At 38.3% G+C, this 16,882-nt stretch overlaps 1 protein-coding gene across 1 annotated transcript; it reads right to left on the bottom strand.

Annotated features, from left to right (window-relative positions):
• Positions 1 to 91: 91 nt before the first annotated feature.
• Positions 92 to 16,101, bottom strand: tnnt2a (troponin T type 2a (cardiac)). The gene is made up of 14 exons (XM_082145272.1): positions 15,991 to 16,101; positions 15,753 to 15,791; positions 14,837 to 15,480; positions 11,697 to 11,750; positions 9,435 to 9,464; positions 9,063 to 9,087; positions 8,905 to 8,968; positions 7,575 to 7,691; positions 7,162 to 7,239; positions 6,965 to 7,072; positions 6,744 to 6,853; positions 5,463 to 5,553; positions 5,216 to 5,256; positions 92 to 319 (listed from the first exon to the last, which is right to left on the bottom strand). The coding sequence occupies exons 7-14, from the start codon at positions 8,959 to 8,961 to the stop codon at positions 286 to 288; spliced, it is 636 nt and encodes a 211-aa protein (XP_082001398.1). The 5' UTR covers positions 8,962 to 8,968; positions 9,063 to 9,087; positions 9,435 to 9,464; positions 11,697 to 11,750; positions 14,837 to 15,480; positions 15,753 to 15,791; positions 15,991 to 16,101; the 3' UTR covers positions 92 to 285.
• Positions 16,102 to 16,882: the final 781 nt, after the last annotated feature.

Genomic DNA, 16,882 nt, shown 5'->3' with positions numbered 1-16,882 from the left:
TTGAAATAGAAATCTTTTGCAAGATTATAAATGTCTTTATTTTTTTATTTAATTTTGAACAGAGTACACAACACAAACACACCATTGGAGCTTCATTTTCTGAGGGTTTTTATTATTATTTATTGTTTCTTCTTCTGTGTGTCCAGTTGTACACAGACATCTACAGTGTTAAGGACTAATTAAAAGCAAATGAATCGGTGAAGTAGTATACACAGCTCTCCTGGACGTCCTCTTCATGATTTCTGTGTGTTTGTGAGGAGCCGAGTGTGTCTTTCAGCACAGCGTTCACTTCCTGAGGCCTCTCTTAGTTCTCTTTGTCCTATAGAAGAAAAAATAGCCAAGAAAACAACAGCCTTTAGTTTACAGTCATGAACCATGTTTTGTTAACTGATTTTTTTTTTAAGTCAATATTTAGAAGTAAGTAATAGTATGTATATAATTATGTACAGTATGTCGTGAGTCTGAGAGAATCATTGGCTGCCGTCTCTGTATACGCTAGTAATGTAGTGCTGTTTGGCGCAAAGTGTCGTGAAAATGAGTGGACATTTATCATGCTTTATCAGCGGAAACAACGGGAGAATTAGTACCTGTACTGCTGAAAAACAGAAAAGATCTGAAGCTAGAACGCAGAAAAGCGTGCGTAATCATCGGTACGGCATCCAAGATATATTTGATGATGGAGAAAATCCTGAGTAGATGCTCAAGTTACTTATTTAGACAGGTAAGATCATTAATTATTTTGTTAATTGTCAATATTTATAGTTTTATAAACTATAATCCCTGCTTCTGGTAACGGCCGTATGTGAGTATAGTTCCGGCGGAAGAGTGACCTCTGACCCAACACATGACGTATTGATGATCAAAACACCGGTCACGAATTAGAAGTCTAAAACAAGAATTTTTATAGAGAAATGTGGGAGGAGCTTGAGTTTGTTGCCCAGCTCTATTTGTTTAAACCACGAGAGGCGTCGACTCCTGAGTCCTGAGCTTACACTACTCCTACATGCTCCACTACTCCAATCTTTCATTTGAAAGCCACGTTTCTAGCATCTGTAAAACCGCATTCTTCCATCTTAAAAATATATCTAAATTACAACATATGGTTTCAATGAAAAATGCGGAACAGTTAGTTCATACGTTCATGACCTCAAGGCTAGATTATTGTCAATGCTATTATGGGTGGTTGCCCTGCACGCATAATAAACAAACTACAGCTGGTCCAAAATGCAGCAGCTAGAGATCTTACTAGAACCAGGAAGTATGACCATATTGGCCCGATTCTGTCAACACTGCATTGACTTCCTATTAAACATCGTATACATTTTAAAATATTGCTGATTACTTACAAAGCACTAAATGGTTTAGCTCCCCGGTAGTTGAGCGAGCTCTTAACGCATTATAGTCCTTCACTGACTATTGCGATCTCAAAACTCTGGCCAGTTGATAATACCTAGAATATCAAAATCGACTGCTTGCGGTAGATCCTTTTCCTATTTAGCACCTAAACTCTGGAACAGTCTTCCTAACATTGTCTGGGAAGCAGACACACTCTGTCTGTTTAAATCTAGACTAAAAACACATCTCTTTAACCTGGCATACACAGAGAAAATTATACATTCCTGTTATTCAAATCAGTTAAATGATTATTAGGCTGCATAAATTAAGTCAGCCGGAACCGGGAACACGTCCTATTACACCCGATGTACTCGTTACATCATAAGAAGAATGGCATCTACGGTAATGTTAGTCTTTTTGCTTATTCCGAGGTTTACTGTAATCAGCCGGATCCAGGCCGTATCCAGACCAGAAGGAGGACCTGCGCCTGGACACGACCACAACACATGATGTAGTCAGCCGGATATGGGCCGTATATCCAGACCAGAAGGAGGACCTGCACCTAGACACGACCATAACGCATCCCTGAAGTGTCAGCAGAGATTGTGTCAACTAGACTCTCATTGAAGGCTTCATCGATACGACAGCCATCAGCACTGATCCTCAACAAACCCGTCTCCATCCCGGTGTGATGACTCTGATAGATGACTCTGATGGTTTAAACCAGATGGAACTGGATAATATTCTGATTGTTCCAAACCAATATGACTTCTGACCTATAATGCTGCCTGAATCATAATCATACACTGTTCGTTCATTGGCCAGAGGAGAACTGCCCCCCGACTGAGCCTGGGTTCTCCCAAGGTTTTTTTCTCCATTCTGCCACACCTGATGGAGATTTGGTTCCCTGCCACTGTCGCCTTTTCCACCTTTGTTGCCATTGGCTTGACTTGCTTAGTTGGGGACATTAAATGTAACATTTAATTTAATATTCAACAATAATATTGATCTGCCTGCATTGACACTATTATATAAGAACTGAACTGAGCTGGACGATGACATCACAGTTTACTCCAGAGCGGCTGTATATATAAATGAACTAAATTAATAACTTTTTTAAAACAAAAATGAAACATCACTGAACTTACTTAAGCTGGACTGTGACGCTATTTTCTTCTGGAAACAAACTTTTTTGCATTATGTTCCTGTTATCTCTGTAAAGCTGCTTTGAAACAATCTGTATTGTAAAAAGCGCTGTAGAAATAAATGTGACTTGACTTGACATGCGTCAGAGGTCAGATTCTTCCGCCGGAACTAGACTCGCGTACGGCAGTTACTGGAAGTTACTATTCATTCCCATTGTAAAGCTGGGAAGAGCCAGGATATTTTTTAATATAACTGATTGTGTTTGGCTGAAAAAAGAAAGTAGTTTACACTTAGGATGGTTCTTTAAACTACACAAAGAATGATCTTGTTCAAGATATAAGAGTGCACCAGTGTCTTAAACTACTGTCAATATAGGCAGCTCACTAGGTTTTGGAGCAGAGCTTCTCCCTCTGCTGACTAATCGTGTGTGAGAGAGGTTAGTGCTGGACATGCACAGGTACAGTAAATGCTGAGTTTGCAGTACAGTAGACTCAAAGCCTTCATGCCCTCGAGCGCTTTAGTTCGGTCTCCCACGATCATTTTCTGCCTAAGAAGCAGCTCTGCCAGCTGACAGGTCTGTCACTCTGTCTGACAATGCATTCACAAACACTCTGTGTCTGTGTCCCATGCCTGAGGCAGGAGTGGATGAGTCAGAGCTTGATTTGCATGAGAAAGTCCTCCAGCAGGGTTAAAAAAAAAAGAAGCTATACCAAACCCTGAGAGAATGGCACAGGTATGTGTTAACCAAAGTAATGCCAGAACCAGTTGGTTGGACAACTATCACAAACTTGCCAACCTTCTGAGTGCCAAGTTTAGTAATCTTCATGCAAATTTGATGATGAGTAGATTGACTCCTTGTGCATACAAAAATCTCACTGGATTATTACAATTAATGGCAAAAGGAATGTTTGGACATTTAAAACAATATTTCCTACTGACACACTACAGCAAAATATATAAAATAACTAGCTTAAAAACTCTTTTTGGGGTGAAAATATTAATGTGCCTAAGACTTTTGCACAGTACTACTGTATGTCAGCTTTTTGTTTAGAAATATCAACAAGACAAAAATGACAATTGTACTCGCGGTTACTCCGGTGACATTATCACAGTGGTTTTCTCCAGGTCTCAGGTTTAGTTTGGGAAGCTTATTTTATGGTTATAAAAAAAAAAACAGGCCAAAACAAAGTTTGTTTGGAGTTCAATTCGGGACTTCAAAACAGCTTGCCAAAGCGAAATTATCCAGAAACTTTTCAGCTAGTAAACAACTTCGTACTACCATTTGCCTGTGGTGATTATGTAATTTGTAGGTTTGGCTCTGAGGCTCCGCCTTCTCTCAATTAGAAATCTTTTCTAGTTAATTTCTTCTGTTTAGTCCATCTAGATAAAACATGAACAGAGTGGAGAGCTGCTTTATAGTACAAATTGAAGTGTAATTCTCATGTAAAAGCAACACTGACACTGTTTTGCATGGTCAATACTGTAAAGCTGTTTGGTTTCTATAAAGTGCTATATAAATAAACGTGATGTGACATGGAGTGCCGAAATGCAGAGCTGGTGCCAACATCCACATCGCTATGATCTGATGCTTTCTTAAAGGATTAGTTCACCTCAAAATGAAAATTTCCTGATAATTTACTCTTAGTTTTTTGAGGAAAATATTTCAGGATTTTTCTCCACACAATGGACTTCAATGGCAACCAGAATGTTGAAGTTCAAATCAATGCCGTTTCAAAGGGCTCTGAAGTGCTTCAAAGGGCTCTGCATGATCCCAGCTGAGGAACAGGGTCTAATCTGGCGAAACAATCGGTCATAAAAAAATAATTAAAAAAAAGTATATACTTTTTGACCACAATTGTTCATCTTGTGCTGGTCTGCGACTCGCCACGCATTGCGTCATCACGTTGGAAAGGTTACGAGTCACGTCATCTTTCTAAGTTATTTGTCTGTGTACTCCGGTTCAAAAAAATAGGGAAGGGCGAAAAATTCCATCTCATTTTCTCGTCCAACTTCAAAATCGTCCGACATCTTTGTTTAAATTATTATTATTATTTTCTTCTTTTTTTTCGTGACCTTACCAACGTGATGATGTAATACGTGGTGCATCGCAGACCAGCACAAGACGAACAATTGTGGTTAAAATGTATATACATTTTAATCTTTTTTAGAAAATGACCGATCGTTTCGCCAGATAAGACCCTATTCCTCCGCTGGGATCGTGCAGAGCCCTTGGAAGCACTTCAGAGCCCTTTGAAACTGCATTGATTTGAACTTCAACATTCTGGTTGCCATTGAAGTCCATTGTGTGGAGAATCCTAAAATGTTTTCCTCAGAAAACTTAATTTATTTTCCACTGAAGAAAGACATGGACATCTTGGATGGCATTGGGGTGAGTAAATTATCAGGAAATTTTCATTTTGAGGTGAACTAATCCTTTAACTGCTGTTTTCTCACGGTTGTCACTTTTGATGTGTGTTTATTTTGTCATTGACAGGAAAGTGCACTCTGCAAAAGTACAATATAATATCACATAAACAGAATTGTCAGAGTCTGAAATCGGACTGGATTCATTCAGACTGATGGAAGTTAGTGCATATGAACATACATAATGACTGTAGGTTTAGGGGTGGACCCTCATGCTTCCTTTCATACAAATCGCATCATTCAAAATCGCTACCTTGTACAATAGTCGTTTTTTCATGAGATCAGGTTGGACAATCATAGATAAACTCACGTTTTCTGGTGGTCACTGACTCTGTTCCTCAGGACATTGACCTGTAGAGAGATGCACAATGAAAAACACTAAATATCTCACCGAACAGGATAATGAGATCATGATGACTTTTTATTCTTTGAATAACGTGCACAGATGACTCGTACACATAGAGACTAGAAAAAAGTTTTAAGAAAGCAAATAGGGTTGTTTCTGATTTCATGTTGAGACTGTGGATCTAGTAAAACTCCAGGTAATAAAGCCTTACCTCATATTTCTGTCTGGTAAACTGGTACTGTAACTCAAACTTCTCTGCTTCTAGTTGACGCATCCAGCTCCACAGTTCGTTTGCTTTCTCCCTGATGTGAAATAGAGAGAAAGTGTCGTTCTCTTATAGTTAAATCTGCTTGATTGCTATTTGTATAGAATAGTAATCTAAAAGTTAAGGAGTAGTAAAAAAATCTGACTGGACGAGACAGAGTTGTGCTATTGAACTACATTACTAGCTGGGGGAATTTGTTTATTGAGATTATTATTAGGGTTGTCACAGTAACACAATTTCAGTAGTTGGACTTGTTACCAATGGCAGTAAAATGTTGTGCTTCTCTGTGCCAATTTCAGTTCCAGAGGGAAAAAAACTGTTGAATTGTCTCTTCCGTTGATTATTACTGTCAGTCATTGCAGTTTCCAATTCAGTGGTCCCTTTTGAACATTCTGTTGACCATAAGTAACTTAGCAACTACATATCAACTAACTCTCATTAGAGAATTGTACACTGTGAATATCTGCTAACTCTTTATTGTGATGCTCCTTCTACAGAAATTCTACTGAATATAACTAACTTTGCAACTGCATGTCAACTTATTTTAACCCTAAACCTACCAGTCTACTAAAACTCTACTAATACACTAATGAGAGTTAGTAGACATGTAGGTGCAGCGTTACTTATAGTCAACAGAATGTATTAAAGGAACCATCAAAATAAAGTGAAACCACGGATTCTGACTGGCTAACTTACTGACTGGCATCTCTGATAGGCCATTGCGTTCACATGCTCAACAGATATGATTGTGATTGGCTACAACACTCAACACTTGTAAAACATGCTGTTAATAGAAACCTTTGATGCTCAAGGAACGCTCAAACAAACATGAAGGATATATCCGGTACTGCAGAAATACTGGTGTCGTCACTTTGTTTTTAGTACTGACTGTAAACTACTGGTACGTTTTACAACTCTATTTATTATTAATAATAAATGTGCTTTTATTATCATATTAATGTTGTTTTTCTGCTTTGTCTGCTTAAGTTCACCCAAAAATGTAACTTTTCTTATTATCTCATGTCGTTCAAAAACTACATGACTTTCTTTTCTGTCTATTCAATGGAAGTCATTGGGAAGCAAAACTGTTTGTGTTCCACAGAAGAAGAAAGGATGAGTAAATTATGACAAATTTTCATTTCTGGGTGGAGTAATTCCTTTTAACTGTGGACTAATTGAAATGCATGACCTGTTGTAGCACTACATCTACATCATGACTTTTCAAACCTGAGAACGGAGTCGTTGGCATTATCGATGTCCAAAGGTTTGCGCCGATCGCCAAGAATCTTCTTCTTCTTCTCTCTCTCAGTCTGTTTCTTCCCACTCCGTCTCTCTATCTGCAAACATTTTTTTATACATATATAAATGTTGACAACATTTCTGTCACTTAACATGTTGGGAGACAAAAAAAAGCCTTTTTCTCAGCGAGATTCAGTCTCAACTCTGACCTTCTGCATGTAACCACCGAAGTGCAGATTGGTGAGCGTCTTCTTCTTCTTGGCATCGTCCTCTGCTCTCTTTTTGGCTTCCTCTTCCTCCTTGCGAGCTCTTTCTTCCTGAACATTTGAAAACAGGAAAGGATTTGCAAAGCTAATACCAGTTTGCTTGAGTGCTCAACGTCCCAGTGCGTTTGGTTTCTACTGACCTCCACACGCTTCTGTCGTTCCTTCTCACGTTCGCTGCGGATCCTATGCTGCTCTGCTCGCTCGGAACGCCGTTTCTCCTGCGGGATCAGTCATGTTACAACTTTGACAGCTTTATTTGCAGGGAGAGATCACTCAACAAGAGCTAATGGCGGCGTTTATTCTTCAAAATGACAGAGCGGCTGATTGAATGACAGAACTGATTGATTCGACACTTGTCTGTTTAGTCACATTCAGGCTTGAACTGATTATTAATGGACCTACTGGAATGTTTTCAGTCTGGGTCACATTTGTCTCAATGGGCGCATTCTTGTCATTTCTCTGTTTTTGTATTTTGTAAGTAATTCATTTGAGAATAGAAGCTTTACATAATAATGAACAGAGGCCATGTGATGGGACAGCATTGTTCACTCACAATCCTGTCTGTTAGGCTGATGAGTTCCTCCTCCTCCTTCTTACGGCTTACAAAGTGAGCTTCAATCAACGTCTGGAGCTCATTCAGGTCCTTCTCCATACGCTTACGATGGATATCCTGTGGGGGGAAAAATGTACCTTTGAGATTGTATCTGTGACAGGTTGCCTGACAATATGTGCAGGGTCAGATTGGCTGGTTTCTACGAATGAATGTTTTTGTTTAGCAAGATATTTCAGTACTTTCTAATATATATATATATTATATATATTGTTCTAGAGTGGTTTGACATTAATTATAAAAATAAAATAAAAAAATAATCCAATTCACTTGCAAAGTAATAATAAATATAGCTGCCAGCAGCAATTATCAGGGTTCAAGCAATTTAAGGCCTTTAAGCACATATGCGTAAAAAGATATTACGTTTTATATAGCAAGCATGAAACCACTTAATTCATAGAAGAAAAAGACAATTTACAGCCAATTCAGGCAATTTACTAAAGAAATATATGTTTTTTTTAAAAGCTTTTTAACAGAACAGTAATTCATTGGCCGATGGCGGACTTGTTTTTTGAGATACATCAATGTACGCATACACAATCATGGCATCTTGAACAAAGAGACGGCATGCCAATGTTCAAGTCAGTCGGACTAGTGGTGAAGCAGTTATAGCCGTTTTCATGTTTTTTTTCCCACCACGTCCTTTTCAACGCGACCAAGAGCTCTTAAATAGGTGCGCTGAGTTTGGTGAAAATATCTCATTCCGTTCTTGAGTTATAACCATTTTAGTAAGTGTCTCCTCCCACTTCGAACGTTGTGGCCGCCCTTAGGGACCGTGAACCAAAAACCTAGGACAAGTTCCCAAAAGTAGGTTTAAAAAATGTATTTTTTTTTTAAACTGAAAATTTCGCTAAATGACAATTTGTCCGCCTTGATTCAAGGATTCCAACGATATAATTGCTTGAGCCTACGCCTAACGGTTTAGGAATTATGAGCCATTTTGTTCTTTTGACCGCTGTAGCGCCCCCGTCAGGCCGATCAGGGCAGGCCTTGGTGACGTTGTAGGCGGTGTGAGTACTACCAGCCATCAAAGTTTCAAGTCTCTACGACTTATCGTAGGTCTGCCTGATCACTTTTAGGGGGGAATGCTGATCCTTGAAAAACTTCATTACAATAGGGTTTCAGCACTGCGCGCTTGAACCCCTAATGATGATAAAAAACTTTGGATAGCAGAACTGAAGTGAGGGTATGGTGGGAAAAGACAAGTGGCAATCTTGACCCATCATAACCAAAGTAGTTTAGTCTCAGTAAACCTCCTGGGGATTTTACTCACATCAAAATCAACTCTTTCTCCATCTGGAATCTTTGGGGGCACGAGGTTCGGCAACATGAAAGGTCTGAAAAATATAACGATGGGCTTTCAAAATTCTGCATGACATGAAATCGTGTTCGTTTGATCTTGATCTTTAGAAATGTAACAAATCAACTTACTTTAGGAATTTGGGTTTGGACTCTTCTGAAAAATGAAACATAAAATCAATCAATCAGAAGTCATTCAAAGTGATATGAGGGATCTTTAAAAAACTTTTTACTTCTTTTTACTTCACAGTTTATTTGCACAATAAACGGTTATAGATGCTGATGAATATGTCATTAAATCCGCAAACTAGGTTACAACCAAAACAGCTGTCTTTTTTTTCTCTCTGTAATGAATGTTATCATAAAAGGATTTGGGATGATCTAATGCTTAGTTTGAAGACACATTCAGAAGGGTGTGGTGCCGTAATACAGGCTTCAACACGTCGCAAACAATTACTGGAGAGCGGTAAATCTCAGGTTTCCTGACTTTAACCAATGCAATACCTCCCCCATCTTCTGTCGCATCTTCCCCATCTGAAAGAAAGATGGAAAGGTATTCAGCATCACTAACAATGACATAGAGAACAGAGGGACAGAAGGAGAAACTGATGACAGAAGAATGATGGGGAAGTTACCATAATGCTTCACTTCAACTATATACAGGAGCAAAATATTTTGAGATTTGTTGTGTGTTATGAGTTCAGTTAAATATAATTTGATGGATCAGTTCCAGATACACTGGTATACACATAAGATATTAGTAATTTAAAAGGTTAACAACTATATAAAAGTTAAAATTATATTCTGAACGATAATGCATATTTTTTTTATCTATTAGGGGTAAAGTAACCTTACAGTTTATCGACTTACCTTAAAATTGATTTTAAAGTTGATTTAAAACTTTTAAAACTGAAATACCTACAATTTATCTATACAATTTTATTCTGTGGAGCAAAATTAGATATTTAGAATTTTCATTTTCTCACTTAATTAATTTCCTCAGAAAGTGTTTTCTGAATTAGACAACAGATGAGCCTGTTAAACAATTACTACAAACTTCTGGCCCTGTGTTTTTTTTTTTTTTTTGAGTTGCTATTTGATTCTTTTTATTGGTTTATTTGGTTTAGGTCTTTATCAGTGCAAACAATAACCCTTTTACAACAACAGCAACGCTTGGATGAAAATTCAACATGGTTCTGCCCACAGATTTAATATAGATATGACTATCCTTCAAACTCTGCCCAAACTTTCTCTTTCTGCCTATGCAATCTAGAAGGCATTTCTGTGGCTAGGTCATATGTTTTGATAAGTCATTTGGCAGATAGTACAATTGAATATGGAAACAAAGTGCAAATTCCAAAAGATTTATGTTGCTTATATTCTTTTTTCATCTGCTTCTGGTTTAACCCTTAGGGCTCTATCTTGCACCCAGCGCAATTGACTTTGTACACAATTGACATGTATCATTCCTATTTTGCACCCGCGCACAGCGGACTTTTCCCTCAACAGAAACACGCCGGTAAACTAGGAAATGCATTTGCGCTCCCTGGGGGCAGTTCAGCACAAAGAGGAGGCGTGTTCTGGCGCAAACGTTCCCTGGTGCTATTTTACAGGTTTAGAAAACAATTCCGCCACTGACCAGGAAAAACCTAGTCTAAAGTCTAGGTTGCGCATGTTATTCATATGCTATTCTAAGGGCGCATGCTTGGCCATAATCAATGTAGCGTGTGCAACGCGCATACACTTTGCTTATCTCATCTACACACAGACGCAGCAGTTCTCATTTTTAGAAAACCATACATTATTACAAGGAAAAATATTAACACACGAGGGAAATCATTGTTGTGTCCATGAAGATGTGAAAAAATAGGCATAAATCTAGCTTACACATTTACCCAAATTATTATACGCCTGTTTAACCGAAGCTAAATTGGGTGTGTTTCTCCATCACCAATGTCACTTCTCTGTGTTTTACGGCCCTGACGACAACGTCGGTCTCCTCGGCTGTGAACCGCTTCTGGCGCGCGCCTGGCAAATCCGCCTTTTATAATAGCAATCCGCCATCTAACAAGCGCGCCTGCTCTTAAAGGGAATGTGAGATGTCGCTCTGATTGGTTTATTTCACGTTACGCCCAAACCACACCTATGAATAATGAAGCTACTTCAGACCAACCCCTTTTAGATTTGCGTCGGGCGCAAGAGTAATTTATCCCGCCGGTATAGCAACAGCGCCCAAGACCCGCCCACAAAGTTACTTGCGTTTTGCGCTTGATACTTGCATTTCAGATCGTTAAAATAGGGCCCTTAGTGTTGCTACATGGAAGATTTGCGGAAAGTTGGATTTTATCTGTATTATGAATATGCATTGTTTAACTTTATACAAAATATCTATAACTCTGCTGCTTCTTTTCTTTTTTTTTTTTTTTTTGGTTTATGATTATGAGATTTGTTCCTGACTTTAGCCAAGCCAACCTTTACTATGACCATCATGCATAATCATAACTTCTCACCTCAAAACTATTTTATTTGGAATAATACAAATATTGGGTATTTAAACAAAAATATTATTTTGGTGAGAACAATCAAAGTGGATTTTTTTTTTTTTACATTCTTAATTCTAAGCGTATTTCTTTTCCAGTTCATCCAAGAGAATATGCCATAATGTTTAGAGCAATTCCTGATGACGTTAAATGTCGTTAAAGGTTAGCTTTGAAAGCATGAGATCCATGCTGAGGTCAAACTGAGGGGTTCATCAACAGGACTCACCGTGTTCCTGGGTCTCTCCCTCTCCTCCTGCTTCCGCATCCTCTTCTTGAGCCTCTGAATATGGAGAAAGTTGCAGGACGGGTCTATTTAGCTCGCATTACTGTCAACTATGATTCATTTGGGTCAAAGTGACAATCTGCATAAAGATTCTTTTGAGATTAGTCATTTGAGAATGTAAAACAAAACAAAACATCTGTGTGTGTAAGACTGTGCGGTGAACTCTTTTGTGGAAGATTGAGAGAGTTAGTTCCTGAGGGCATGGGCATGATGGGTAGTGGCAGGCCAGTCAGATTAAAGCATACCTCAAATCTCTCAGATGGTTTCACACTCACAGCAATCTCTACCAGCCACGCAACTGTTGTCTATGATATAAATGTGCCGGCATGATTGAAGTCAGACGACACTTAAAAAGTATTGTAGTACAGATGATAATACCATACTTTGATTTATACAACAGTTGGTCCTCAAATCTGATTGACCGAGCCGTTAAAACTCTTCACTGATCGCGGATCTCTGTTTGTATCATTTCACTTGTCTTTTTCCAGACAGACTGTAAGACTCTGAAATTAGCGGTAGTGACTAGGTTACATTGTTCAGTTTACATTGGTACTTTATGCGAGAGTCATTTGCTGCCCTAATATCACATGGACCCTAATAAACCAATTGTAATCTATAGCGCAGTTGGAGTAACCACGTCAATTGGAATAAAAATGTCATTTCGCATTGTAAGGGATGGTTTAATACATAAAGTGAGAGAGAGGCCGCACTATGCTTAAATAAGTTACGAAACGCGTCTGTGCAAATACAAATAAAAACGTATTTAAACATAGTGCGGCCTCTCTCTCACTTTATGTATTATAATTATCTAGGCCAGCACTCTTAAAATTGACAAGTGTACACATTGAGTGAAGCCTGCTCCTATCCACATTTAAGGGATGGTTTAAACCTATTCTGAAAAAAAAAGAAAACGAAAAAAAAAATCTATTAATATTAAAGGGGGTAAACTGCTGGCAAAAAAGGCTTTCAATAAAACGTGGATGCCTATGCAGTAGAAAGGCATTTTCAAATCAGTGCTATCTGATCAGATTAGATTCTTCCCCTTTGCCAGATAGGTACAGTAGGAACATTCCAACACTCATAATGCACTGGGCATGTTGCCATCCAAGGCAACCATGGGTTTGCTTAACCAGAGTCAAATACCGCCTTGCTTTAGTAGGAAATACTTCTTAGCAAACTTTTAGTTATAACGGTGTTGATTTTTATTTTTAAAGCGTAACCATTTATCGGTTTCCAGTGAAGAATCAAGCATGTTGTAGGCAGTGGCCAAGTGCCAATATTTACAGAATCGTAAATATGGAGAGAACACACTGACGGTCAATCTGAAAAAACTCTGTATTTGTAGTCAACATTTCCAACTGGATGACTACGAACACAGTGTTTTAGGCCAAACGGAGGAGAAAAACACTGAAAGAAACAGCCGTTCCGTCATTCCATTTTAATTTTGACAGCAATAAACTTCCAGCAGCGGCTATTTACATTAAGTGCAAATAGCAATAGATTTTATTTACACTATGTAAAAATATCAGTGTTTTCTTTGCAATTGCGTGTTATAAAGTCAGAATAGAGGTTATGCGCAACATACTTCCGGGTTCTACAAAACAGATATAACTACTTCCGGTCGTCAGCTACTGAGGTAAACACAGCGTAGGAATGGCGACCTTTTATAGCCGGTGTTTACAGGAGCTACCCATTCTATCCATTTCAGATGTACATCGTATTGCCAAACGGACTTCCAGAGCCCCGAGTACTCCGTTAGATAAAGGATATAAGTTTTACGCCTCCTCATTTATTCATGATTATGAAGGTATGTAAGTTAGTATTATGTAGCTTTTGCTAATGGCACCCGATGTAGAGTTAGCTAACTATCAGTAAGTTAGTTTAGACTTGTATGCTATCATAGTAGTTTAACCTTTTATATTTGCCTGCAGACGATTAAAACAATCAAATGAAGACTGCATTTAATTTTTTTTTTATAAAAATGTTTTTTCTGATACTTAAGCATTCGTGACATTTTAATTAAAACAGAAATAAGAATTGTTTTCTAAAAAAGCGAAAAATAAGTTACCTCAGAGATCACCTACTGCTGCAGATGCGTACGGTAGTGCAAACCGGAAATGCTTATACCTGTTTTCCGGTTCGAACGTTGGGCGTTCTGCATAACCCCTATTGCGAGACCTAACTTGCAATTCTGACTTTATTTCTTATATTCTTATATTTATTTCTTATATTCTATTCTTATATTCTGCCGTTATATCTCGCAATTCTGAGAAAAGATTTCAGATTGCAAGATTGCAAGATATAAAGTCGCAATTGCAAGAAATAAAGTCAGAATTGCGAGTTTATTTTTCGCAATTCTGACTTTATTTCTTGCAATTGCGACTTTATATCTCGCAATTCTGAAATCTTTTCTCAGAATTGTGAGATATAAATTCGCAATTGCGAGTTAAAAAGTCCAATTCTAAGGAAAAAAAAGATTTTTCTCCGAATTGCGAGTTTATATCTCACAATTCTGACTTTATAACACATAATTGCGACTTTATATCACGCAATTCTGACTTTATAACTCGCAATTGCGAGAAAAGATGTAAACTCGCAATTGTGAGAAAAAAAGTCGCAATAACGTTTTTATTTTTAATTCTGTGGCGGAAACAAGCTTCTATAGATATGTGATGGGAAAAGGGAGAAGAACGAGTTCAGGAAAAGAACTCGGGTCGATCGTGCCAAAAGTATCTGCAACGCACCTTACTCCCTACAGCACTGCTTCTGGCAGATTACAAGAGTTTTTGGTAATTTTGTCTTGACCCAACCAGACATTGGTGGGCGAAGTTAGTGAAAGTAGCCTCGGCCAACAAGGCGGCCTATTTGCACAACAGAAACTATGTAAACTTCCTGGCCTTATAGCTACATTTGTTTGAGGGCAAATCAAAGTAGCCAGCATTATGCAAATATGTTACATGGTGACATGGCTATAATGCCAGGACTATAAACGAGGTGTTTAAGGCAGGTATATGGTATTACCATGTTACTATAGTACTTTTTTAGTGTTAGTGAATGGGCTTTGGCAGATAAGCGTTCACTACCTTCCTCATGCTGCGTCTCCTCCTGCACCTCCTCCTGCTCCTCTTCTTGCACCTCTAAGCCATGCAATGCAGGTTATAAGCAAACAAACAAAAAACTATCAGATGGAAGCTTAGAGATCTGTCCACAAGTGGCACTGAAAGACAATCATGGATTAGTGATGGTATGCAGATCATTCAGATATTTCCGCTCCACTTTTTTTCATATAATAGTCACTTTTGGGTGTGTTTTGTTGAGAAAAACTTCTCCAACTGACAAGAAAATCTTAGATTTCACAGTCATGAATCTACATGACGGTTCTCCATATCTTGTTACCACGCTTACATGTCCAAACTTTGTCCGAATTTTGTTTTAAAATGGCAGGGTAACGCATGCAAAACCTGATCAGCTGGTATGATTTGAAGGTTTTAATATTGTCTACCATTTCAAATTTCAGTGTAATATTTACTAACAATATTTTAACAACTCTGTTGTTACAAAATGTTGTTATTTATTTGACATAAACCACCATATATAGCCTACAGTAGGTGGTTACTAAACTCCGTAGCTGCAAGGCTGATATTTCTGACCTTTTGGTAAGCAAAAACAGTATGTTTACAGTGTATGAAAGTTATTTTATGAAACACAAGACTTACCCTCCTGCTCCCTAGAGAACAAGACAAAATAGTGCTGTTATTTCCATTGTTCTCATAGCTCAAGTACTTTCCCAACAGCTGCATGAATTCTCAGATTAAGTATACTTATCAGATGAGTCACAAGTAGATGGTGTTAAAATACCCTATCGCATTTGTGACTGTAGTAGACAGTTAATACACAGTATTCTTATTCTGACACTAATATCACTAAAAGAAATATTTTAAGAGACATATTTGTCAATGATGGATGGATGATAATTGAGTGATAAATTGGTACACTTACTCGTACTCTTCCACTTCTTCGTTGTCAGACATTTTTACTCTGTATAAAATATGTATATTGTAATTATTAATGCTTTATTATTTCTTATTGAATGTTAATAACATAAATTCAGAAGTGAACCAAAAAACACACTGTTTTTCTAAAGCATCAAAAAAATTCTTATTCTTATTTTAAACACAAATTTTGTACATCGTACTGTTATTCTTTTCTGTACATATGCAAGATATAATCCTCTTACCTGATATCCAGCTGAGATGTAGAAAGAATGGTGGTCTTAATGTCCGAGAGGCAAGCTGTGGCTCTCCTCTTGATTCTTATATGATTGGAGCCGGTGGTCTTTGTTGGGGTCATACGTCTCTCACTGTGTTTATTTTTACCCTCAGAGATAAGTGGAGAACGGTCTTGAAAGCGCTCCCTAAAAGGCCGCTGCCATTGTTATGGTGGAGAGAAGTGAGAGACAGCTAACGTCCATATCGACGCAACTCTCTTGAGGTGTCCTGTGATAACATGTGGCACTGCTTAGTCTCTGACCAGTCACACCATTCCATATCTCTACTCATGCCAACAGCCTGAGACTGAGACAGCGCTGTGTTCAGATCTACAGTTTATTTAGTTTTGAATCCATGATCAAGTAGTTTTATATTCATGATCAAGCCTCGAAGTTTGAAGGTTAACAGGCCTTATGTTGTTTGTAGACTTGAGTGTTTTGAAGAGAGATGTATTTATTTTTTGTTTTAAATGATTCATCATCAATCACCCCATCGAGGTCGGTCAGAAATCTTGGAGTAATATTGGATGACCAGCTGACCTTCACAGATCACATTTCAAAGACAGCCCGATCATGCAGGTTTGCACTGCACAACATCAGGAAGATCAGGCTGAGCATGCAACACAACTTCTCGTCCAGGCCCTGGTCATATCTAGGCTTGATTACTGCAATGCTCTTCTGGCTGGACTTCCATCATGTGCAACCAAACCTCTACAAATGATTCAGAATGCTGCAGTCCGTCTCGTCTTCAACGAGCCCAAGAGGGCCCACGTCACTCCTCTGTTCATCTCTCTGCACTGGCTACCTCTCGCTGCTCGCATCAAGTTCAAGGCATTGACGCTTGCTTACAGATCTATCACAG

This window comes from Leuciscus leuciscus (assembly GCF_965113295.1).
Source record: "Leuciscus leuciscus genome assembly, chromosome: 18".
Taxonomy (NCBI): domain Eukaryota; kingdom Metazoa; phylum Chordata; class Actinopteri; order Cypriniformes; family Leuciscidae; genus Leuciscus; species Leuciscus leuciscus.
Note: the sequence above shows the minus strand (reverse complement) of the source record. Positions and strands in the feature narration are given on the sequence as shown.

Coding starts and splice junctions, on each gene's coding strand:
- tnnt2a (XM_082145272.1), bottom strand. CDS start 8,961: ATGTTGCCGAACCTCGTGCCCCCAAAGATTCCAGATGGAGAAAGAGTT. Junction 7,240..7,574: donor TCAGCCTAACAGACAGGATT/GTGAGTGAACAA, acceptor CTGATCCCGCAG/GAGAAACGGCGTTCCGAGCG. Junction 7,073..7,161: donor AACGACAGAAGCGTGTGGAG/GTCAGTAGAAAC, acceptor TCAAATGTTCAG/GAAGAAAGAGCTCGCAAGGA.